This window comes from Bos javanicus, chromosome 22, assembly GCF_032452875.1.
Source record: "Bos javanicus breed banteng chromosome 22, ARS-OSU_banteng_1.0, whole genome shotgun sequence".
NCBI lineage: Eukaryota > Metazoa > Chordata > Mammalia > Artiodactyla > Bovidae > Bos > Bos javanicus.
In genome coordinates, this window is record NC_083889.1 from 57,293,883 (window position 1) to 57,320,150 (window position 26,268).

At 47.7% G+C, this 26,268-nt stretch overlaps 2 protein-coding genes across 9 annotated transcripts in view; both read left to right on the plus strand.

Moving 5' to 3' along the window:
- RBSN (rabenosyn, RAB effector) overlaps window positions 1-5,936 on the plus strand; it is a 44,689-nt gene extending 38,753 nt beyond the window's left edge. For all 8 annotated transcript variants that reach the window (XM_061397203.1, XM_061397204.1, XM_061397202.1 and 5 more), the window contains 3 exons: window positions 50-152; window positions 1,145-1,249; window positions 1,888-5,936. In XM_061397203.1, the coding sequence (XP_061253187.1) occupies window positions 50-152; window positions 1,145-1,249; window positions 1,888-3,033 (1,354 nt within the window). In that variant the 3' untranslated portion in view covers window positions 3,034-5,936. The remainder of the gene's footprint in view (window positions 1-49; window positions 153-1,144; window positions 1,250-1,887) is intronic.
- Window positions 5,937-11,128: 5,192 nt separating this feature from the next.
- The window catches only part of MRPS25 (mitochondrial ribosomal protein S25), a 45,204-nt gene continuing 30,064 nt past the window's right edge, over window positions 11,129-26,268 (plus strand). The window contains exon 1 of the mRNA XM_061397226.1: window positions 11,129-11,399. Within this exon, the coding sequence (XP_061253210.1) occupies window positions 11,266-11,399 (134 nt within the window). The 5' untranslated portion in view covers window positions 11,129-11,265. The remainder of the gene's footprint in view (window positions 11,400-26,268) is intronic.

The window sequence follows — 26,268 nt, forward strand, 5'->3', positions numbered from 1 at the left end:
TTCTGAGGCTGGCCATGCCTCTTACAGCGACGTGTTTGTTCTCATGCAGTAAGAAGATCTTAACCTTAGACATGAAGCAGGACCCGCCGCCACATCCGAACACGCTGCGGCTGCAGAGGATGATCAGATACTCGGCCACACTGTTTGTGCAGGTAAAGCCGCCACTCTCCACCACTCAGAGGGTGGACGGGGCCCATGGCTTGCTTGTTCTCTGTTCGTACACTTACTGCTCTTTAGGGTTACACGTGTGTCAGCCACATCTAGAGAAAAATCTGCATGTCAAAAGAAAGTGACATAGACCCTGCTCTGGGTGTGCTCACTACCCTTTATGTAACTGTTCCCCTGTCCCTGGGCATCTGATGGGCTCCCATTTCTCCGCTGCTGTGAGGAGTGCCTGGTGGACCTGCTTGCACAGAGCATTTTCTCCTTGGGATAAGCTCCTGGGGGCTCTCCCTGGGCTCTTGGTCTGGAGGAGACAGGTGATTGTTCAAGGGCTCACTCCACCTGGGAGGCTGCATCTGAGTCGTCTCGACCTCAGAAAGCCCTTGTGAGAGTCACAGTCGCCTGTGCGGCTCCTGACGGAGATGTACATGTGCTGTTGGGTTAGTTACCTGACACCATCCTGCAGAGCGAGGCCCCTCCTGCTTCTGATGGATGACTGTATTCCATAGTCGTCGGTGGGTGCCTGCTGCGGCCCAGGCAGTTTTAGGTGCTGGATGTCCTGATAGACCTTCCCGTTCTCATAGAGCTTATATTATAGAGAGGGGATGGATGAGAAAGAACCGAATATATGGTTTAAGAGGGTGGAAAGTGCTGGGGAGAAATGGAAGGAGGGCATGGGGGTGGGGCTCAGACGGTAGCTTACAGATGTGCTAATAGACAGGGAGGGCAGGAAAAGGCCTCACTGAGACAGCAAGTAACCGGGATGTCTGGTGTTGATCATCTAATGAAAAGGCTGGCCCTCCATAAGGAAGCTGGCATGGACCTGATTTCAGGGTTAGGTCCTTCCCTGCTCTGCTTGTTAGGGTGACTGTCTGAGACCGATGTGACGTAGCTTCAGCGGGCTCTCACTAGGGAACTTCAGATTCATTTTTTTCCCCCCTGAAAAGGGTTTAAGTGTAAAATTGTCCGTGACCCCCTACAGGAAAAGTTGCTTGGTCTGATGTCACTGCCAACCAAAGAGCAGTTTGAGGAACTGAAACAGAAAAGGAAGCAGGAGATGGAGCGGAAGAGGATCCTGGAGAGGCAGGTGAGCGAGGCAGGGGACGCTGGCACCCGGCTTCTTCCGCGCGGCTCCATGAGCACAGAGGCCTCCACAGGCTCCCAGGAGGTCCCATGAGGTTGTCGTTAAGTCAGAACCTCTCACTCGCTCTGGTTTGTGTTTTCCTTCTGTTCTGGCCTCTTGCATTTTAGAAATCAAAGTAACTTTTTCTCCCCCAGATCCTATTTTTCTTTCAGAGGTTCTGCTGATTTTCTCTTGTCTAGAATACCATGGAGACTGGCAGTCCTCCCCACGGTACGGGCTGCAGATGACCCAGACACCAGGGAGTTCTTAGAACACTTTGGAACATGCAGTATTAAGCAGAGAATAATATGTGTGTTTAAGATTGTGTGAGAGTCCAGTGTAGATGAGTGGTAATAGACCTCAGAGGTTTAAGGTAAGTGTTTAGCCAGTGAATGTGAGATGGAGGAACGCTTACCTCTTAACTTACTGTTGTTATTTTAATTTTGAAAAATCATGGCTTGATTTTAGCAGCTGGATATCATAGTCCTGAGGTGGGGAATTGGGGTCTCACTGGAATGGGCATGGCGTGGCCACAGTGGTGGCCGGCAGTGTGGCTGTTGGCCTGGTGACCGTGTTTCTTTTTGGCTTTGGTGTCTTCCCAGGCTGCCCTGGAATCCCAGCGGAGGCTTGAGGAGAGGCGGAGTGACCTGGCGTCCCGCGCGACCAACGGGGAGGTGGCGCCCCCTCGCAGGGGTCCTGCCCCGCTGAGAAAGGCTGAGGGCTGGCTCCCGCTGTCGGAAGGCCAGAGGCAGAGCGAGGACCCGGACCCCCTCCTGCAGCAGATCCACAACATCACGTCCTTTATCCGGCAGGCCAAGGCCGCGGGCCGGACGGATGAAGTGCGCACGCTGCAGGAGAACCTGCGCCAGCTGCAGGACGAGTACGACCAGCAGCAGACCGAGAAGGCCATCGCGCTGTCCCGCAGGCAGGCCGAGGAGGAGGACCTGCAGCGGGAGCAGCTGCAGGTGCTGCGGGAGCGGGAGCGGGAGCGCGAGCAGGGCCAGGCGGCCTCTCTGCACACGCGGACTCGGTCCCTGGACTTCCGGGAGATCAGGCCTTTTCAGCTGGAGCCGAGCAGGGAGCCACGCACGCACCTCGCTCATGCTTTGGATCTGGGCTCTTCCCCAGCTCAGAGCGGCACTGCCACCAAGACCTCTCCACCCAGCTCAGCTCCCGAGCCCTTCCGAGGGTGGTCTGGGCCCCCAGCCCTGGGCCAGGAGTTCCTGCCCCAAAGCACCGCGTCGCCTCGCAGTGAGGCGCCCTCCCTGAATCCCTTCGATGAGGAAGAAGACCTCGCCAGCCCCTCAGCTGAGGACACGGCCAACCCTCCTGCTCCAGAGCCTTCCCTTGGCCCGCCAGCCTGTGTGCTCAGAGAGTACAACCCTTTTGAGGAAGAGGATGAAGAGGATGCTGTGGCGGGGAATCCCTTCACTAAGCCAGACGGCCCCGCCCCCAACCCCTTCGAGGAGGAAGATGAGCACCCGCCGAGGACACCCGCATCCCCCCCTGTCCCTGGCAACCCCTTCGAGGAGGCCCCCTGCACCAACCCCTTTGAGGAGGAGAGCGACGGTGGGCAGGAGGGCGCCGAGCCCATCGAGGAGGAGCTGCTGCTCCAGCAGATCGACAACATCAAGGCGTACATCTTCGACGCCAAGCAGTGCGGCCGCCTGGACGAGGTGGAGGTGCTGACCGAGAACTTGAGGGAGCTGAGGCGCACCCTGGCCAGACAGAAGGGGGGCACCGACTGACCTGGCCGGGCGGGCGGGCTGGGGGCGGAGCATGGAGGGGGAAGGTGGAGTTTAAGGTGCCTGCAAGGTTAGGGTGGAGGAATTGGCTATTTGGTGCTGTACACTTGGGAGCTTTTCCTGTGACAGCTGAATAATAAAATGGGAACGACAACAGGGAGAACCAGCATGCATTTGCTGCTCTTCCTGAATTTTTTTTAATAATTGGGTTTTCCCTGTAGAAGGGACGTGAAATCTTCACTGCCGAGGTGTCACAAGTGCGGGTCTGTTGGGCCGTGGGCAGAAATGGCTTCCGTGTACACCTTGTGCCCGCATTCGCTCCTGCCCGGTGTCGGTCAGTTTGCAGTGTTAGAGGGCAGCCTTTTATAGGGCTCTTCCTTTAGCCAAGACACACAGCATAGAGCTCTTTACATCTTACTCGGTTTTGGCGGAAGTCTGTCCCATTAGACTATGTTCTTTTGCCTGGGACTTCCACTGCCCTCCTGGGCATGTCCTGTGTGATGGCCGGGGACGGTCTCGCTGTGGAGGCAACAGTGTAGACCCAGGAAAGCCCCTCTTTAGAGGGGTGATGGGGGTGAGGTTTCCTCACGGTCTCTTGCCCTCTTCCTTTCAGTTCTTATTTCTCTCTTTCAGGAAGTTAATCTCCCAGTGCAGGGTTATCACTGTGAGTCTGTTCATGAGCTTTTTAGAGAACAGCAGTTTTTAACTTTTTGGCTGATAGAAGTAGTATACTTTGGGAGCAGAGTCTCTGTCCAAGTGTTGCTCTGTGGAATTGAATGACCACTGGGACAATTTTCTGTACCCGGAGAAAGCGTCCTCTAGAGCTTTGGCACAGTTACTCTGATCTGGGCTTTTTCAAAGGGCCCAGGCTATAGCTTAGGAGATGGTGGTCAGGAAGCCCTCATGAAACCTTGTCAGAAGAGCTGAAGTCCCCTGAGTCAGAAGGTCAATGACAATAACTTCCAAGGGTCGTCAATGAGCCTTTTTGTCTTGCAGGTCATCTTGTGCTGACCGTGGGCACTGGTGAGATACTCTCTCACCTACGTTTAGTAGTAGTAAGAAATTAAATGGGGAATTCCCTGGCAGTCCAGTGGTTAAGACTCCGAGCTTTCATTGCTGAGGGCATGGGTTTAATCCCTGGTCAGGGAACTAAGATCCTGCAAGGGGTGTGGTGTGGCCAAAAAAAATAAATAAAAGTAAAATGTTTGCAGGAGGCACAACCCAGGATCATTCTGGTAGAACCGCAGTACTTGAACTCTTCACCAGTTAAGGGCAAAAAGGGAAATTGTGAATTTCGCTTTGGTGCTTAGGTTTACAGGAACATGACCCTTAACTGACATCTGACATCAGATACCCAAGTGTGCTCAGCTCTGGGTAGAGTTGCTGCAGTTACGCTGGTTAAATAATGAACAATAACTCACCACTAGTCACTTTATACCCATAACTAACTCTGGCTCTTATGGTCCCTGGTTACTGGTGTAAGGGCTGAAATTTATTTTGTCTCATTCTGGGAAGACCCCTGTTGATCTTGGGAATGTCTGAAAAGATACTGTGGTGTAACAGTAATCTGAATTTGTGTTGACACTATTCACATTTCTTTAGCCCCTGCTGGCTCTTTGGGCTGAATGAAGAGGTCCTGTACAGAACCTTCCCGAATGAAGAAGCCTGGCAGTGGGGAGTGGGTGGGTGGAGCGTGTGTGGAGGACCTCTTGAGTTTGGGTCCTGTTCGTAAAGCAGTGTGAGTGGGTTACTAAGGTCAGCCAGTTACCAGCCTTGCTGATTGTCATGGTTTTGGGAAGCTGGCAGTCAGGCATCTCAGATGCTGCCTGGTACAGATGTCCTTACCCCTCAAGGTCAGTGCTCTTCATGCTGTTACTCTTGAGGGACTTAGGGTGACTGCACGCTCCTCGCTGCTCGGTCTGTCCTTTCTCTCTGACCGAGAAGAAGGAAGCTCTCTGCACCAAAAAGCAGGTAGTTCCGGAGCCAAGTGCTGCTTGCCCTCATAGTTATTTTTCTAATGAGAATATATCTCTTTTAGTTAGCTGGTGGTTTCAGTTAAGACTAGTTTAGCAAACATACCCTTTCCCTGAAATCAGCTGCAGGTAGCAATCTGTTAGTAACTTAAGAGCACTGAGAACCAGACCTATAAGAAACATGTTTTTAAATTTAAAAAAGAATCACTGAATATACTAAACCAAACTAAAACCCTCTGATGTGATTGAATTCCTCCATGGCTACATTCTCCTGTAATCACAGACATGACTGGAGTCAGAATTCTCTATCCCTCTGTTGTACCATTTCCCAGAATTCATAGACCCAAAGATGGGCACAATGTTGGATTTACAGGGATGGGGGAGCACCATGGAAAAAGTGGCCTATGAATTGCAACCACAACCACAACCACAACTTCAAGTTCTTCCCTCATGTCAGTGCTTCACTCGTCCTACATCCCTTCAGTGCAGACAGCTCCATCCATCGCTTCAGAAAATGAGCAAGTCCTTGATCCATCGTTGCCAGATGTCCCTAGACACAGATCATGTGTGGAAGAGACTCTGGGGATTCGGGCATCAAATGAAGCTTTTCCCTTTTATGCCTTGATTATATTTTCCCTTGTCTAATACACTAAGGACACTTACTCATTATACTCGCTGCTCAATGTGTCTCTTTTGTTCAGATACTAAAATGTACCTGAGTCACCAAGAGCCATGTGGGAGGCTGGACGTTGGCATAGATGGGTGATGGGACTCAAGGTGAGAGGCTGGTCTCTAATAGGTCACAGGCTGTGGTAGTAGATTGTGCTGGTCACCTGACATCGACAGTTGGAGGGTCATTGATTTGCATGTACTACTCTGGGGCCTTGTATTGGAACCTTTTTAAAAAAATAAAATAACAAGATATTCACGGTTGAGGGTGTGTGTGTATGTGTGTGTGTTTGTGCACACCAAGAATTACCAGATAACATCTGGTCATCTCCTTAATAATACCAGTCCTCTCGTTAATGAATTCTGAGTACAAGAAAACAGCCCCAGCTCCTGTGATCCCCGTGTGGTTATGGCCTCCAGACAAAACCAGGAGTCTTCCCAAGGGATAAATACGGGTTCCAGTTCTGCCCTTATGTTCAGTGATTCCTGCAGTGTTGATGAACTGTCTTACACAGGTGTCTTACCCAAAGGTAGCAGAATTGGGCAACGGGAAGAGAGAGGAAGCTGCTGAGTGGGTCTTCGATGTTGCCATCACTTGGACCTTTGAGACCTCCCAGGACTAACCCTGGAGGAGGTGATGTTTAGGAGAGTGTAGGGTGTCCCTCAGGCTGCCACTCGCATGCTAGTCCACACTCAGCCTCCAGCTGTTCAGCTCGTGTTCCAGCTGAGGCTCCAGTGGCTTCTGCTGCAGGTAAGCAGATCTTGGCTGTCCTCTGCATTCACCTCTCCAAGTTTCTAGGTGGTAGTCGGCCCTGCCAACTCAGATCTCTGGGGTCCGAAGAGTCACTGACTTTCAGTTTGCCCAGCTTTCTCATGTAAGGACAGGAGTGACAACTATCAAACTTAATGTTTCTGAGCTGAAGCTGGAAGTCCTGAAGTCTTTTTGAAAACCCTGCTAGGCTACTGAAGAGTTTAAGGCAGAAGAGCTTTTGACCTTAAAGTTCAGAAGAGGTGCTTCCTGTGGATGAAATGTCCTCCCTAATGTTAGAAACCTGAGTGTCTGTACACGAAGCAGGCCAGGGCAAGCTTGGGTTTTGGAATCAGGCAGACCTAGGCTGGAATCCCAGGGGTGTAACCCTTAGCATGCTTAACCTCACCACACTCTCTTTGATCTGTAAACTGGAGTTGTTTGGAGGTTTAAATGAGGTACCCATACCCTATACTTGACATTCTGTCTGACCTACAGCAGGCACTGAGTATTACCTGTTTGTTTTGTTTTTAAATTTTCTATTTATTTAGCTGTGCTGGGTCTTAGTTGCAGCACGTGGGATCCTCGAGCTTCTTTGTAGCATGTCAGATCTTTAGTTGAAGCATGTGGGATCTAGTTCCCAACTAGGGATTGAACCCAGACCCCTGCATTGGGACTGTGGGGTCCTAGGCACTGGACCACCAGGAGAGTACCCTACAAGGAAGGGTACTTTGAGTTGTAGGGTACTTTCAAGGAAAGAATCAGTGAGTCTGGAGGTCGGTCATAGAGACTTTCCTTTGTTGTTCTGTTGCTATGTCGTGTCTGACTCTTCGACCCCATGGACTGCAGCGTGCCACACTTCTCTGGCCTTCCCTGTATAGGAGCTCTGGCCAGGAGCTGGGAACAAAGACCAAATATATTTCTTTTTTTATCACAGAGGTGGATTAAGAAACACTTACAAAGGTCACAGCCCAAGGACACTGATCCATTAAAATACTGAGATTTCACCATAAAATTATAGAATGCTTCCCTTCCCCTACACCTTACCACCACACCAAAAGAACTCCAGTATAAGTGTAGACTACAACTGAATGAGGTGCAAAGCACACTCTCTCTAGGGAAGCCCAAAGTCACAAGAGACAAAAGCTAAGACACTAGAAGAGTTGAAGCCTCTGGCCACCTACAGCTATAGCAAACATTAAACAGCTCAAGTCCCAGCCAGAATAACATAACCCTTCATAATAGAGGCTTATTTACCTCAGTTCCTATTACCTAATACAGCCAATAATGTCTGACTTTCAACAAAAAATTTTAAGTGTGCTAAAAAAAGGTAAGGGGAAAAAACCCCACTCTGATAAGACAAGTATATATCACAACCAGATTCAGATACTAGACAGATGTTGCAGTTACCAGATAGCAAAGTTAAGTGATTAATATGGTAAAGAGTCTAGTGGTAAAAGTAAATAATATGCAAGACGAGATGAGTAATGGAAACAGAGATAAGGAAACAGATTGAAAGGAAATGCTAGAAATAAAAAACACTAACAATGCTTCTGATGGGCACATCAGTTAATTGGACACAGCCAAGGAAAGAATCAGTTGACTGGACACAGCCAAGGAAAGAATCAGTGAGTCTGGAGGTTGGTCACAGAGACTTCCTTTGTTGTTCAGTTGCTATGTCGTGTCTGACTCTGTGACCCCATGGACTGCAGCATGCCACACTTCCCTGTCCTTCCCTATCTCCCGGAGCTTGCTCCAACTCATGTCCATTGAGACAGTGATGCCATCCAACCGTCTCATCCTCTGTCACCCCCTTCTTCTGTTCTCAGTCTCTCCCAGCATCAGGGTCTTTCCCAGTGAGTCAGCTCTCTGCATCATGTGGCCAAAGTATTGGAGCTTTAGCTTTAGCATCAGTCCTTCCAATGAATATTCAGGGTTGATTTCTACTGGAGAAAGGATAGGCTTACCCACTCCAGTATTTTGGGCTTCCCTTGTGGCTCAGCTGGTAAAGAATCCTCCTGCAATGCAGGCGTCCTGGGTTCGATCTCTGGTTGGGAAGATCGGCAGAAGGGAAAGGCTACCCACTCCAGTAGTCTGGCCTGGAGAATTCCATGGACTGTATAGTCTATGGGGTTGCAAAGAGTCAGACATGACTGAATGACTTCCTCTTTCACTTTTCCTTTAGGACTGACTGGTTTGATCTCCTTGCAGTCCAAGGGACTCTCAAGAGTCTTCTCTAGCACCACAATTCAAAAACATCAATTCTTTGGTGCTCAGCTTTCTTATGGTACAACTCTCAGATCTGTACATGACTACTGGAAAAACCATAGCTTTGACTATATGGACCTTTGTCAGCAAAGTGATGTCTCTGCTTTTTAAAACACTGTATAGGTTTTTCATAGCTTTTCTTCCAAGGAGCAAGTGTCTTTATATTTCATGACTGCAGTCACCATCCTCAGTGATTTTGGAGCACAGGAAAATAAAATCTGTCACTGTTGCCACTTTTTTCCCACCTATTTGCCATGAAATGATGGGACCAAATGCCATGATCTTAGTTTTTGAATGTTGAGTTTTAAGCCAGCTTTTTCACTCTCCTCTTTCACCCTCATCAAGAGGCTTTTTAGTTCCTCTTCAGTGGCTCAGAGGATAAAGCGTCTGCCTGCAATACGGGAGACCTGGGTTCGATCCCTGGGTCGGGAAGATCCCCTGGAGAAGGAAGTGGCAACCCACTCCAGTATTCTTGCCTGGAGAATTCCATGGACGGAGGACCTTGATGGGCTACAGTCCATGGGGTTGCAAAGAGTCAGACACGACTGAGCGACTTCACTTTCACTTTCTACCATTAAAGTGGTATCATCTGCATATCTGAGATTGTTGATATTTCTCCTGTCAATCTTGACTCCAACTTGTGATTCATCCAGCCTGGCATTTTTCACATGATGTACTCTGCATATAAGTTAAACAAGCAAGTTGACTATATACAGCCTTGACATACTCCTTTCCCAGTTTTGAACCAGTTCGTTGTTTTTCCATGTCTGGTTCTAACTGCCATTTTTTATCCTGCATACAGGTTTCTTATGATCCACACAGTCAAAGGCTTTAACATAGAAAATGAAGCAGAAGTAGATTTTTTTTGGAATTTCCTTGCTTTTTCTATGATCCAGGGGATGCTGGCAATTTGACGTTTGGTTCCTTGGCCCTTTCTAAATCTAGCTTGTACATCTGGAACTTCACAGTTCACATACTATTGAAGTCTAGCTTGGAGGATTTTGAGCATTACCTTGCTAGTATGTGAAATGAGCACACTTGTATGGTAGTTTGAGCATTCTTTGGCATTGCCTTTCTTTGGGATTGGAATGAAAACTGACCTTTTTCAGTCCTGTGGCCACTGCTGCGTTTTCCAAATTTACTGGCAGATTTCCCTACTGAAATGCAAATGGGTAAAAGGATGGAAAACAACAACAACAAACCCACAGAACATCTAAGAACGATGGGACAATTTCAGAAGAGGTAAAACATACATAATCAGAATACCAGGAGGAAAAAAAGAGAATAAAAATATTTTAAGTAATAATGGCCAAGAATTTTCCAAAATGAATGGAAGTCACCAAACTACAAGTCCAGGAAAGCTCCGAGAACATCAAGCAGGATAAATACCAAAAACATACACTAGGTATCTCTCTCTCTCTTTTTCTTTTTTCTTTTTGCCTAGAAATTTTATTCTGGTGCACTTCACTGGATTGACAAGTACCTTAGATATTTAATTTTGCTAGAAATACATACTGTGTGCAGGTTATATAATATATATGTGTCTACACACACACACACACACACACACACACCCATATACCTAAATTTGAATTCTACTTGTGTGGGTGATGACAAAGGTGATAATTGTCATAACCTATACACCTAGGTATACCTTATTCAAACTCTATAAACGAAAGACATAAAGAAAATCTTGAAAGAAACCAGAAGAAAAAACTATCTTACCCATAGTGGAAAAAAAGGACGGCTGCCTCCTACTCAGAAACCATGCAAGAGAGTGGAGTGAAACATTTAAAGTGTTGAAAGTTGCCCCCCATTCCCAACCTGTATTTCTGTATCTGGTAAAACTGTCCTTCAAAAGTAAAGAACAACTGACATATTCGGATCAATAAGAGTACCTCAGAAAGAGTACTTCTCAGCCACCTTTTGCTTTTCAAGAAATAGAGATCCAGAGCTCTCAAGTGATGGAACTAGAAAGTGGATAGATACTCAATTCCTTTCCCCCCCCCGCCTTTCGCAAGTCAGTTTTTGTTTTTTGTTTGTTTTTTAAGTCAGTGTTAGACATTGCGCAGTCCTAGCCCTTCACCGTAAAGCTGGAGAAGTTGAATGAGGAAAACTGACAGACTTGAGGTTGAAGAGAAAGTTATTGGGCGCCTTGGTATTCAAACTCAGCTCTCCCGAACTACTTCCTCCTGTTAAGTTTGTTGTCCGAATGACCGAGTTTGAGTCTACATAAAATGTTTTCCCTTGGCGGAAGGGAGAAGGACCGAGTCACAGAGCATCAAAACCTAAAGTTCCACGAGTTCCAAGGCTGTAAGGCAGAGGCGCCGTCTCCCCGCCCACGCCGCCGCCACCTGAGGAGAGCCCCGCCAGCCAAGACTACAAGTCCCAAGGTGCTCCGCGGCGCGCGTGCTGCCCGCCGGGAGCGACCCTCCCTCTCCCGTGAGTCTGCGCGGGAAGTGGAAGCCGGCGCTGAGGCGAGGCGGCCGGCTGGGAGCAGGGGAGCTGTCGGCCGTGCTCGCTTCTCCGCGCTTCTGGACTCGTGGCCGGCAATCCGGCCCCGACTCCGCCGCCGCCATGCCCATGAAGGGCCGCTTTCCGATCCGCCGCACCCTGCAGTACCTCAGTCAGGGGGACGTGGTGTTCAAGGACTCGGTGAAGGTTATGACGGTGAACTACAACACGCACGGGGAGCTGGGCGAAGGCGCCAGGTCAGTCCGAGCTGCCTGCTCCCGCCAATCGCCTGCGAGCCCGCTGGAGACCTGGCGCCACTGTGCCTGCCCCACTGCGCAGACGGGCAGCTGCTCCAGGTCCCACAGCAGAAGGGGACCCTGGGCCGGGCTGGGTGAGGGGCGGGGTGGATGGAGCCCAGCCCGGGGCCACCGAGCCGCTGGCGTCCCGGCTCTCCTTGCACTCGCGGGCTCCGGGCGAGTTGTGTTTCCTCAGTGTCCCGACTGGGGGGACACCTGTGTCCCAGGGCTGAGGTGGGGGTGCGCTGGGAGAGGTTGCCGCCGCTGGCCTTGGTAGAGCCGGAGCCCTCAGGCGTGCAGCGCGGTGTCTGAATGCTCCGCGTGCTGTCTAAGCCCGTTTGCTGTTCACCGCAGTGTTCCTCTCGGCCCAGGGATGAGGGAGCGCGAGACGGTGAGGCACCGGCTCGGCCAGGCACACCCTCCTGCAGGCTGGTGAGGGGCAGCTCTGAAAGTGCTTCTTCTCCAAGGTCTCCTCACCGTTGTTGTTGTTTTTTAATTTTGGGCTGTGCTGGTCTTCAGTTGCCGCGGGGGGAGCGGGGGAGCTTTCTTTTGTTACCCGAGCAGGGGCTACTCATTGCGCCGGCTTCTCTGGTTGTGGACCACCGGCTGTGCGCGCCCGGGCTTAGATGCGCTGCAGCGTGTGGGATCTTTCTTCCCGACCAGGGATGGCGCCCGCGCCCCTTGCTCCACCACCGGACCACTAGGAACGTCCGGACTCATCACCCTTATAAATGAAGGGACTGCCCGTGCCAGCTCTGCAGCCTCCCTTTACCCACTTCGCCCCTGCACCCCCGACTCCTTGATGCTCTTCAGCCCGCAGCAGAGTCGGGGTTCATTGGAAGGGAAGCTTGCAAATGAAAGGTTTGAACTGGACCTTGAGGCAGCCGACAGTGCTCTGGGCTTCTCAGGTGTTAGATATAAATTTACCGAGTGCCTGCTCATGCCGCCCCGCGATGTGTGCTGGGAGTGCAATTCCTGTTTTTCAGAAACTTTGGGCCTGGGTATGTGGGATGGATCAGACTCTGACTGGAGAGCAGCTCCCTGTGGAGGGTGGTCCCCCCCACTCTGGGGGCGGGGTTCTTCAGTGCAGGGCTGTTCAGGAGAGCCAGAAGCTACCCCCTAGCTGTGTTTGCTTCCACAGGTGAACCTAGGAACTTGGACCTACTTGTGTGGGGTCAGCTGGTTATGAGGGCTTCCTGGAAGACTCGGTCATAGGGCTGAATGGGCTCCAGATCGCCTGCATAACTGACTTTGAATCCTTCTATCCACACCAGGAGTCCCAGGGCAGAGGCCAGACAGGTACAGCAAAGGAGGGACACAGTGTGGATGGACCTGCAGTAAAGTGAAATACTGCCCTGTCTCAGGGGGTCATTCACTGCTTGGCCACATGTTAGCTAGGTGGGCCCCATGGAGAATCTCTGACTTGTCAAGAAGCCTGAATTTCAGCTTTTTGTGTAAGTCTCTGGTGTTTTAAATGGTCAGCTGGGGAATTCTAGGACTTCCTTAGTAGTCCAGTGGCTAAAACTCAGTACTCCCAATGAAGGGGGCCCAGCGTTCAATCCTTGGTCAGGGAAGTAGATCCCACTTGCTGCAGCTAAGACCCAGGGCAGCCAAATAAATACGTATATTTTTTAAAAAGACCAGTCAGTCAGAATAGACCTGCTCATACTTGCATGCTCAAATATTTTAATATTCTTTAGGTAAACAGTAGCCAAACAGCCTGTGTTCCTAGTGATAAAGGCTTGCGTTGTTTCACTGGTATTGAGGTTTTAGCCTGGCAGACTTGCTCTTTGTAGGCCCACTGGCCTTTGCCCTGGGCACTTCAGCTGTCCCTCCGTTTCAGGTGCCAGTGGTCAGCACAGCCTTGGCTAGTGAGTCTCAGGCTGTGCGCTGGGTGTGTGGGGAGCCGCCTTATTTGGTGTCTGAGCTGTTCCACCTCACTTCTGCCAGGTGTTCTTGCCCTCACGATGCAACGGGAGTAGTAACAGCTGCTGGCATTTATCAGGTTCTGTGTTCAGCCCTGTGCTGTGGGGTCCAGGTGAATTTGATAATGACTGGAGCCCAATGCTCACGGCCCTGAGTCTGTGGCTTACTGGTCATGTGACCAAGGACCTTTTACTTTTTGGACTTTTTTTTTTTTTAAACATTTGTTCATTAGGCTGCACTGGGTCTTAGTGGCAGCCTGCAGGATCTTCGATCTTTGTTTCGGCCTGCAGGATCTTTAGTTGGGGCACGTGAACTTCCTGGTGGTCCAGTGGCTAAGACTCGGTGCTTCCAGTGCAGGGTGCCTGGGTTGGATCCCTGACATGTTTTCTTGATGTAAAAACCCCACCCTCTGGGGTTGCTGCCAGCATTCGAGTGGAAGTGCCCAGGTGCGAACTGAAGGTACCTTTTGTTATTACCCTCCACGCCATGCTCCAGCAGGAACTGTTACATAGGCCTGCTGAATGTTGTCCTAGTAGTTCCGGGTGCGAGAAGCTCTGACACAGATGTGCCCTGATTTGTTTGTAAACAGTTTTGCTACGTGGCCATCTTCTGCTGTGGGGTGGGAATTGAGGAGAGGGGTCCTGAGTCCGGGAAAGTCCAGTCCTGTGAGCTGTGATGGTCTCCAAAGCTTATTATGGTAGTTAGTACTCTGCTTCCGCTTCCTCCCAGAGGCAACTACTTTTCAACTCTAACCATTTGATTAGCGAAGTGTTTTACCGCCATATAAATACCATAGTTAGCTCCTTTTATTTTCTTAGCTTTAGGCTTTATCGATTGACCTGCTACTTTAGAAGGCAAGGATTTAGCTCTCCCAGCAGCACTGCCATTCCCCACCCCAACACATGCATGTTGAGTGTGAGTTGGAAAAGAATTTCCAGACAGTGTTTCAGAAAGGAGTTTATTAAGAACAAAGAGCAGAGATAATGAGGGCACTGCAGGCACAGAGGGCCGACCCCTGACCAACCAGGGAGAGCCAATGCAGGCTTAGTAGCCGATTTTTATAGTCTCAAGACAGAAAATTCCTGCCAGAAGGGTGACATTAGGTGATTGGTTAGGGTGGATATTTGTACCTAGTGTGGGATCAGGGAGCTGGCTGGTTTAGATGGGTTGGGTGCTTATGGCAACGGTCACTATGGGCTCAGTCAGTTCTGGAGGTGACCAGGGTTGCGTCTGTGGCCTTGCTATGGGACTCCACAGTGCATGCTGCTCGACAGCCCCACCTCCTCCCAACAGTCATTTAAGAATTTCGAATAAATTCACTGTTACTTGATTTTGCTCCATCCTGCAGCCGGAACAAAAGCCCCAGTAAGGCCTTGCCTGAATCTCTTGCCTGAATTCACTGTTAAGTCACTATGACTGTAAACACTATACACAGTTGAGTCAGAGTACGGTGATTATTTTTTATTTTTCTTTTTGCAGTTTTTTGTTTCCCTAGCTTTATTAATTGTCATTGCTTTTGTTTTAACTTTGGATTCTGCGCCAGTTTTGGACATCTGCCCAAGCAGATGTCAAACAGTCAGGCTCTCTGTTGCTCCTGTCCTTTTCTTGAGAATAGACTGCAAGCTCCTGTGTGGACTGCTTGTCCTGCCTCCACCGTGCTGACATAAATGCTGAGGTGCAGAGCAGTGACTTGCTGGGACGTGGTAAAGCCAGGCAGGCTCCTCTCCTGAGTGCCGCTTACACCTGTTCATGTTCTGGTGTGGGGGCAGGGCGGCAGCAGGAAGCAGAGGGTGCGTTGAAATTCGGGTCATTTGGGGCGCCTTTAATCAAGGGATGATTTGCAAAGGTGTGGCAAGAGTGGGAATAGAAACCGTAAGGGGTAATACGGACCAGGGTGCTTGGCTTTCCCCAAGCAGTAGAGGTTGGCTAGAGGCCTGACAGGAGATTCAGGCAAGGCCTTACTGGGGCTTTTGTTCCGGCTGCAGGATGGAGCAAAATCAAGTAACAGGCTCCCTTGAGCTGTTTCCCTCTGTGAGGTGACGGTGGTGGTGTGTCCAGGGAGAACTACAACAGCAACTGTGTAGGGACTAGATGGGGGAAGGAGCCAGGCTGCCTCTGGCTTAACTGTTGACTCGAGCAGGGGTCATGTTGCCCCTGCCAAGGAGCCATTATGCTCGGATACGTATTCGTGTCAGTCCCAGGGATGAAGTCTCTAACGTGTTTTCGTGTGTTTATTTTTACTGTATTTTACTGGAGTGTAGTTGCCTCACAGCGTTGTGTCCGTTTCTGCGGTACAGCATCCTGAATCCGTCAGTCGTGTGTGCTCATGTAGCCCCTCCCTCCTAAGCCTCGCGCCCACCCCGCATCCCGGCCCTCTGGGTCACCCAGCGCTCAGGGCTGAGCCCCCTGAGTTACGCAGCCGCTTCCTGCTCGTCGTGTTTCACTCAGGGTAGTCTGTAATGTCGGCGCTAGTCGGTCAGCTTGCCCCCCATGTGTCCACAGTCCGCTCTCCGCGTCTGAGCCTGGGTTCCGGCCCTGCAGTAGGTTCATCAGTCCCATTTTTCTAGATTCCAAATGTATACATTAATATATGCTGTTTCTAACTTCACTGGGTGGAACAGGCTCTGGGTTAAACATTATTTCAGCTGACTCAAACTTGCTACTTTTTATGGCTGAGGACTGTTACATTGTATAAATGTACCACTTGTCTTTATCCATTCATCCCTCTGTGGACATCCAGGTTGCTTCCATGTCCTAGCCATTGTAAGTAGTGCCTCAATGAACATGGGGTTGCATGTGTCTTTTTTTAGAATTTATTTTATATTTTTGGCCACACGGAGTCTTTGTTGTGGTGTGCGGGCTTCATGCAGTTTGCAGTGGGTGGGGCTAGTCTTTGTTGCGCTGCGTGGACTTGTCATTTCGGCGGCTTCTCGTTGTGGAGCAGAGGCTCCAGGAACACAGGTTCAGCAGTCGCGGCTCACCAGCTCCAGAGCAAGGGCTCGGTGGTGGTGGCTCAGGGGCCTCATCGCTGCGAATCATGTGGACTCTTCCCCAGCCAGGGATCAAATCTGTGTCGCCTGCATTGGCAGGAGGTTTCTTATCCCCTGTACCACCAGAAAGGCCTATGTGTGTCTTTTTGAATTACGTTTTTGGCAGGGTATGTGCCAAGGAGTGGGATTGCTGAGACATGGTAGTCTTATTTCTATTGTTTAAGACATCTCCTTAGACACTGATGATGTCCTTAGACACTGATGAAATCACTGCAGATGGTGACTGCAGCCAGGAATTTAAAGGCGCTTGCTCCTTGGAAGAAAAACTGTCACCAGCCTAGACAGCATATTAAAAAGCAGAGACATTACTTTGCCAACAAAAGTCCGTCTAGTCAAAGCTATGGTTTTTCCAGTAGTCATGGATGGATGTGAGCGTTGGACTATAAAGAAAGCTGAGTGCCGAAGAGTTGATGCTTTTGAACTGTGGTGTTGGAGAAGACTCTTGAGAGTCCCTTGGACTGCAAGGAGATCCAACCTGTCCATTATGAAGGAGATCAATCCTGGGTGTTCGTTGGAAGGACTGATGCTGAAGCTGAAACTCCAATACTTTGGCCACTTGATGTGACTCATTGGAAAAGACCCTGATGCTGGGAGGGATTGGGGCAGGAGGAGAAGGGGACAACAGAGGATGAGATGGCTGGATGGCATCACTGACTCGATGCACATGAGTTTGAGTGAACTCTGGGAGTTGGTGATGGACAGGGAGGCCTGGTGTGCTGCGATTCATGGGGTCGCAAAGAGTCGGACACGACTGAGTGACTGAACTGAACTGATATGATATTTGTTTTTCTCTTTCTGACTTACTTCACTCTGTATAAGAGGCTCTAGGTTCATCCACCTCCCTAAAACTGACTCAACTTCCATCCTTTTTATCGCTGAGTAATATTCCATTGTATATATGTACCACGACTTCTTTATCCATTCGTCTGTCCACAGACATCTAAGTTGCTTACGTGTCCTGGCTGCCACAAATAGTGCTGTGGTGAACGTTGAGGTACATGTGCTTTTTAAATTACGGTTTTCTCAAGGTAGATGCCCAGTAGTGAGACTGCTGGGTGATGGTATTTTTTTTTTTTTTTTAATTGGAGGATAACTGCTTTACCATACTGTGTTGGTTTCTGCCATACATCAACATGAATCAGCCATAGGTATGCATATGTGCCCTCCCTCTTGAACCTCCTTGGCACCTCCCATGCCATCCTACCCCTCTAGGTTGTCAGAAAATACCAGGCTGGTCTCCACGGCTCATAAAGCAAATTCCCATGGCTATCCATTTTACTTATGTATTTCAGTACTACTTTCAGTTCATCCCAACCTCTCCTTTTCCCACTGTATCCAGAAGAATGTGCACTATGTCTGCCTCTGTATTACTGACCTGCTAATGGGTTCATAACTACCGTTTTTGAAATCCATGCATGTGCATCAATATATTTGTTTTCTGACATCACTGTGTTTAACAGGCTTTAGGATCATCTTCCTCACTAGATCTGACTCTTATTCCTTCCTTTGTATGGCTGAGTACCATTCCACGGTATATATGTACCACCAGCTCGACGGACATGAGTGTGAGCAAGCTCTGGGAGTTGGTGCTGGACAGGGAGGCCTGTGTGCTGCAGTTCATGGGGTCACAAAGAGTCGGACACGACTGAGCACCACACTGATATGTGTACCACACGTCCTTATCCATTCATCTGTGGATGAGCATCTAGGTTGCTTCTGTGTCCTGGCTATCGAAAATCCTGCTGCGGTGAACTTTGGGGATACACGTGTCTCTTTGAATCGCGGTTTTCTTGGGGTCTGTGCCCTGTAATGGGTGGCGCATAACGTGGTAGTCTGTCCCTACTTTTAAAGGAATATCCACACTGTTGTCCATAGTGGCTGTAGCAGTTTGCATTCCCACCAACAGTGCAAGAGGGGTCCCTTTTCTCCACAGCCTCTCCAGCATTTATTCTTTGTAGAATTTTTGATGATGGCAGTTCTGACTCTCTGAGATGATATCTCATTGAAGTTTTCATTTGCATTTCTCTAATAATGAGTGATGTTGAACGACATTTCATGTGTTGGTTGCCCATCTGTATGTCTTTGGAGAGATGTCCATTTAGGTATTCTGCATGTGTTTTGAATGGATTTTTATTCTTGTTTGTTGACATTGAGCTCCAGAAACTATATATTTTAGAAGGTAATCAGATGTCGGCTGCTTCCTTTAAAATATTGTCTCTGATTCTGAGTGTGTTGTCTTTACCATTTTGTGTGTAGCTTCCTTTGTTGGGCAAACCTTTTAATTAGGTTCAAGTTTTATTTTTGGTTTTATTTTCATTATTTTAGAAAATGTGTCAGAAACTTATTTTTTTATTTTTCATAATTATTTCATTCTTTAACTGGAGTATGTTTGCTTTACAATTTTGTGTTGGTTTTTGCCATACAAAGTGTCAGTCAACCATATATGTGTATATACCCCCTCCATCCTGAACCTCTGTCCCACCAACCCCCACCCCTCTGGGTCATCACGGCTCACCAGGATAAGCCCCTGTTACACAGTAACTATGCATCACTGTGCATTTTACACATGGTCATGTGTGTATTTCCATGCCACGAAGACTCCTTAGAGTCCCTTGGACTGCAAGGAGATCCAACCAGTCCATTCTGAAGGAGATCAGTCCTGGGTGTTCATTGGAAGGAATGATGCTAAAGCTGAAACTCCAGGACTTTGGCCACCTCATGTGAAGAGTTGACTCATTGGAAAAGACCCTGATGCTGGGAGGGATTGGGGGCAGGAGGAGAAGGGACGACAGAGGATGAGATGGTTGGATGGCATCACTGATTTGATGGGCGTGAGTTTGGGTGAATTCCGGGAGTTGGTGATGGACAGGGAGGCCTGGCGTGCTGCAGTTCATGGGGTCGCAAAGAGCTGGACATGATTGAGCGACTGAACTGAACTCTCAATTTGTCCCACCCAGTCCTTCCTCTGCTGAGTCCACAAGTCCCTTCTCTACTTCTGGGTCTTATTCCTGCCCTGAAAATAGGTTCATCGATACCATTTTCCTAGATACCATATGCTAAGTCACTTCAGTCGTGTCCAACTCTGTGCGACCCCATAAACGGCAGCCCGCCAGGCTCCCTGTCCCTGGGATTCTCCAGGCAAGAACACTGGAGTGGGTTGCCATTTCCTTCTCCAATGCATGAAAGTGAAAAGTGAAAGTGAAGATACCATATAGATGCACCAAATACAATATTTGTTTTTCTGACTTCTTCACTCTGTCTGAGAGGCTCTAGGTTCAACCACGTCCCTGGAACTGAATCAAATCCGTTCCTTATGGCTGAGTAATATCCCTTGGTGGGCTTCCTTTGTGGCTCAGCTGGTGAAGAATCCGTCTGCAGTGCGGGAGACCAGCGTTCGATCCCTGGGTTGGGACGATCCCCTGGAGAAGGGAAAGGCTACCCACTCCAGTATTCTGGCCTGGAGAATTCCATGGACTGTATAGTTCATGGGGTCACAAAGAGTCGGACACGACCGAGTGACTTCCACTTTCAGTGTCCCATGGTATATCTGTAGCACAACTTCTTTATCTGTTCACGTGTTGACACACATCTAGGTTGCTTCCATGTCCTGTCTATTGGAAATGGACATAGATAATTGGGATACAGGTGTCTTTCTGAATTATTGTTTTCTCAGGGTATATGCCCAGTAGTGGGATTACTTGGTCCTATGGTAGTTTTATCCCTACCTGTTTTAAGGGGTGTCCATACCATTGTTCATGATGGCTGTAGCAGTTTACATTCCCACCCACAGTGCAAGGGTGTTCCTTTTCTGTGCACCCTCTCCAGCATTTATTCTTTGTCGAATTTTTGATTGTGGCCTTTCTGACCCTGTGAAGTGATACCTTATTGAGGTTTTTTCATTTACATTTCTCTAATAGTGAGCGATGTTGATCATATTTTCATGTGTTTGTTGGTTATCTGTATCTCTTCTTTGGAGAGATGTCCATTTAGTCTTCCCCCATTTTTTTGTATTAGATTGCCTTTTTTCTTGAGCTGACTGTGGTTCAGATCATGAACTCCTTACTGCAGAATTCAGACTTAAATTGAAGAAGCTAGGGAAAACCACTAGGCCATTCAGGTATGACCTAAATCGAATCCCTTATGATTATACAGTGGAAGTAATGGATTCAAGGGATTGGATCTGATAAACAGAGTGCCTGAAGGACTGTAGGTAGAGGTTCTTAACATTGTACAGGAGGCAGTGATCAAAAATGCAAAAAAGCAAAATATTTGTCTGAGGAGGCCTTACAAATAGCTGAGAATAGAAGAGAAGCAAAAGAGAAAAGGAAAGATACCCATCTGAATACAGAGTTACAAAGAATAGCAAGGAGAGATAAGAAAGCCTTCTCAAGAGAAGAGTGCAAAGAAATAGAGGAAAACAATAGAATGGGAAAGACTAGAGATCTCGAAGAAAATTAGAGATACCAAGGGAACAAGGGACATTGCAGTCCAACCAGTCCATCCTAAAGGAGATCAGTCCTGGGTGTTCATTGGAAGGACTGATGCTGAAGCTGAAACTCCAATACTTTGGGCCACCTGATGCGAAGAACTGACTCATTTGAAAAGACCCCAATGCTGGGAAAGATTGAAGGCCGGAGAAGGGGACAACAGAGGATGAGATGGTTGGATGGCATCACTGACTCGATCGACGTGAGTTTGAGTGAACTCCAGGAGTTGGTGATGGACAGGGAGGCCTGGCGTGCTGCGGTCCAAGGGGTTGCAAAGAGTTGGACACAACTGAGCAACTGAACTGAAGGGGACATTCCATGCAGGGGTGGGCACGATATGTATGGACAGTATGGACCGAACAGAAGCAGAAGATAGTAAGAAGAGGTGGCAAGAATACACAGAAAGTATACAGAAGAACTGTACAAAAAAGGTCTTAATGGCCTGGATAACCACAATGGTGTGATCACTCACCTAGAGCCAGACATCCTGGAGTGTGAAGTCAAGTGGGCCTTAGGAAGCACTACTACAAACCAAGCTAGTGGAGGTGATGGAATTCCAGCTGAGCTATTTCAATTCCTAAAAGATGATGCTGTTAAAGTGCTGCACTCAGTATGACAGTGAATTTGGAAACTCAGCACTGGCCACAGGACTGGAAAAGGTCCGTTTTCATTCCAGTCTCAAAGAAGGGCAGTGCCAAAGAATGTTCAAACTATTGCACAATTATGCACATTTTATATGCTAGCAAAGCAATGCTCTAAATCCTTCGAGGTAGGCTTCAACAGTACCTGAACCGAGAACTTGCAGATGTACAAGCTGGGTTTGGGAAAGGCAGGGGAACCAAAGATCAAATTTCCAACATCTACTGGATCATAGAAAAAGCAAGGGAATTCCAGAAAAACATCTACTTCTGTTTCATTGGCTAAAGGCTTTGACTGTGTGGATCACAACAAACTGTGGATAATTCTGAAAAAGATGGAAATACCAGACCACCGTACCTATCTCCTGAGAAACCTGTATACAGGTCAAGAAGCAACAGAACCTTACATGGAACAAGTGACTGGTTCCAAATTGGGAAAGGAGTATGTCAAGGCTGTATATTGTCACCCTGCTTATTTAACTCATATGCAAAGTACATCATGTGAAATGACAAGCTGGGTAAAGCTTAGGTTGGAATCAAGATATCTGGAAGAAGTATCAGTAACCACAGATATGCAGGTGACACCACCCTAATGGCAGAAAGCAAAGAAGAACTAAAGAGCCTCTTGATGACGGTGAAAAGAAGAGAGTAAAAAAAAAAGCTGGCTAAAGTTTCAACATTCAAAAAACTTAAGATCATTGTATCCAGTCACATCACCTCATGGCAGACAGGGACATGGAAACAGTGACAGACTTTATTTTCTTGGGCTCCAGAATTACTGTGAATGGTGACTGCAGCCATGAAATTAAAAGACGCTCCTTAGGAGAAAAGCTAAGACCAACCAAGACAGCATGTTAAAAAGCAGAGACATCAGTTTGTTGACCGAAGTCCGTCTAGTCAAAGCTATGGTTTTTCCAGTAGTCATGTATGGATGTGAGAGTTGGACCATAAAGAAGGCTAAGTGCCAAGTAATTGATGCTTTTGAACTGTGGTGTTGGAGAAGACTCCTGGGAGTCCCTTGGACTCCAAGGAGATCAAATCAGTCAATCCTAAAGGAAATCAACCCTGAATATGCATTAGAAGGATACATGCTGAAGCTCCAATACTTTCGCCCCCTGATGTGAAGAGCCAGCTCATTGGAAATGACCCTGATGCTGGGAAACATTGAGGGCAAGAGGAGAAGGGGTGACAGAGGATGAGATGATTGGATGGCATCACCGACTCAATGGACATGAGTTGAGCAAACTCCAGGAGATAGTGAAGGACAGCGAAGCCTGGTGTACTCCAGTCCAGGGTTGCAAAGAGTCCTACATGACGGAGCGTCTGAATAACACAATTTTTCTTGAAACTGAACTCAGTGAGCTGTTTGTATATTTTGGAAGTTAATCTATTCTCAGTTTCCTTGTTTCAGATATTGTCCCCCATTCTGAGTGTTGTCTTTTCATGTTGTCTGCAGTTTCCTTCGTTGTGCAGAAGTTTTTAAGAATGTTCCATTTATTTATTTTTGCTTTTATATTCATCATTTTTGAATGTGGGTCAAGATTTTTAATTTTTTTCATAATTAAAACTTTCTTTCAACTGAATGTTGTGTTGGTTTCATCATACAACAACCGAGTCCGCCATAAACACACGTATGTCCCGTCCTTCTTGAACCGCATCCACCCTCACCCGTCTAGGTCATCACAGCTCCCCAGGCTGAGTTCCCTGTGTTATACGGCCGCTTCCCATTAAGTATGCATTTTCACATGGTACTGTTTATGTTTCAGTGCTGCTCTCTCAATCCGTCCCACCTTGTCCTTCCCCCACCTTGACCAAAGTCTGTTGTCCCTCTGGGTGTCTATTCCTGCCCTGCTCATGGGTTCAATACCATTTGTCTAGATTCCCATGTATATTAATATATGATATTTGTTTTTCTGAATTCGTTCTGTATAAGAGACTCTAGGTTCATCCACCACCCTCAGAACTTCCTCAGATTCCTTCCTTTTTATGGCTGAATACTATTCCATTGCATATGTGTACGACAACTTCCATCTCCATTCATCTGTGGATGGGCATCTGTCTTGCTTCCATGTCCCAGCTATCATAAACAGTGCAGCAGTGCGCTTTGGGGTACATGTCTGCTTTTTAATTATGATTTTTTCAGGGTATATGGCCAGTAGTGGGATTACCAACTCATACGGTCATATTTGGCAACCCGCTCTGGTGTTTGTGCCTGGAGAGCCCGGTGGACGGAGGAGTCAGGCCATCTACAGTCCATGGGGTCGCAAAGAGCTGGACTTGACTGAGCGACTCACAGTAGAGTACGGTCATAGGATGCCCGGTTTAACAGACCTCCATACTGCTGTCCATAGTTGTATCAGTGTGCATGCCCGGTAACAGTCCAGGAGGCGCGCATTTCCCCACACCTTCTCCAGTACTTATTGATGGAAGTTTTGATACTAGCCATTCTGACCTGTGTGAGGTAGTGCCTCATTGAGCTTCTCGTTTGTATTTCTCTCTCAATGAGTGATGTTGATCATATTTTCATGTGTTTGCTGGCCAAGAGTATATATTCTTTGGAGAGATGTCTATTTAGGTCTTCCAGGTATTTTTTGATCAGATTGTTGTTTTTGAAGTTAAGCTCCATGAGCTTTTTGTATAATTTGGAGCTTAATCGTTCATCAGTCGCTGTTTTTGCAAACATTGTCTCCCATTCTGTGGATTGTCTTTTCGTTTTGTTTGTGGTTTCTTTGCTGTGCCAAAGCTTTTAAGTTTAAATATGTCCTAATTGTTTATTTTTGTTTTTATATTCATTATTTTCAAAGGTGGATCAAGCTTTTTTATTTTTTAAATAATTTTTCTTTAGTTTTTAAAATCAAAATGTTTTTTCTGACAGTTTTTGTTAACTGTTTTACGGTGTTGCGTTGGTTTCTGCCATAAAACAGTGAATCAGACATAATTATACGTACATCCCTTCCCTCTTGAATGTCCCCCCAAGCTGCCCCATCCACCACCGCCCACATGCCATCCCTCTAGGTCATCACAGAGCGCTAGACTGACCTCCCTGTGCTATGTGGCATCTACTCACTAGCTATCCATCTTACCACTGGTAATACACATATCTCAGTGCTACTCTCTCAACTCCTCCCACCCTGTGCTTCTGGTACTGTGTCTACAAGTCCATTCTTTACCTCAGGGTCTCTATTCCCACCCTGCAGATTGGTTCATCGGTACCATTTTTCTGGATTTCGTACATATGCGTTAATATATGATACTTGTTTTTCTGACCTACTTTACTCTGTATTAGAGGCTCTAGGTTCATACACCTATCTAGAACTGACTCAAATTTGTTCCTTTTTATGGCTGAGTAATATTCCATTCAATATATGTACCATAACTTTTTTATCCACTCATCTGTTGACAGATATCTAGGTCGATTGCATATCCTATCATAAGAAGCAGAGTCGATAGCCAGGATAGTGACTATCCATTGCACTGAAATAGTGCAATGAACCCTGGAGTTTGAGTTTTTTTGAATTACTGGTTTCTCAGGTGTATGCTCAGTAGTGGGGTTGGTGGGGTGTATGGTAGTTTTTTTTTTTTTCTTGTTTTTTTAAGTCTCCATACTGTTCTCTGTTGTGGCCATATCAACTTACATTTTCACCAGCGGTGTGAGAGGGTCCTCTCTTCTCATCCTCTTCTGAATGTTTTGTTTGTAGAATTTTTTTGATAATGACCTTTCTGACCCGTATATGACTCCTCATTGCTGTTTTCATCGACATTTCTCTGACCTTGAGCGATATTGAGCCTCTTTTATGTATTTGTTGGCCATCTGTGTTCACAAAGGTGGATCCACAATTTTTATTGTATTTTTAACTTTTTAATCAGTATTTACAAATGCTTTTTAATTGGAGTATAATTATGTTGACATGTTGTGTCGGTGTCTTCCATGTAGCAGCTTGACTCAGCTGTAAATATACATGTGTCATCTCCCTCTTGAATCTCTCTCCCCGCCCTTGTCCAATCTGGAATAGCCATCATATGCTTAACTTTGAACTGTTATATCCAAAAAGGCACACATTTTACCAAAAGGTTAAAAAAAAGGCCTAAAAGGAGAACTACAACTCTAGCTACTAAGGAGCTGAGGATGGGACGGAACCAGGTTGACTTTGGTTTTACTGTTGGCCGGACAGCAGGTGGTGGGGCCCCTCCCCGCTCCCAAGGAGCCATTGTGCTTGGATATGTATTTTTGTTAATCTTAGGGTTAAAGTCTAACCTGTTTTTCTATTTTATTTTTATTGGAATAGAATTGCTTTACCGAGTTGTTAGTTTCTGCTGTGCAGCATCGTGAATCCTTTACGTGTGTTCATATATCCTCTTCCTCTGGAGCCTTCCCGCCCCCCCAGATATCACCTGTCTAGGTCCTCACAGTGGAGATGGCAATGGCACCCCACTCCAGTACTCTTGCCTGGAAAATCCCATGGACGGAGGAGCCCGGTGGGCTGCAGTCCATGGGGTTGCTAAGAGTCGCACACACTGAGCGACTTCACTTTCACTTTTCACTTTCACGCATTAGAGAAGGAAATGGCAACCCACTCCAGTGTTCTTGCCTGGAGAATCCCAGGGACGGGGGAGCCTGCTGGGCTGCCGTCTCTGGGGTCGCACAGAGTCGGACACGACTGACGCGACTTAGCAGCAGCAGCAGCAGGTCCTCACAGAGCCCTCACCTGTGCTGTGCAGCAGCTTCCGC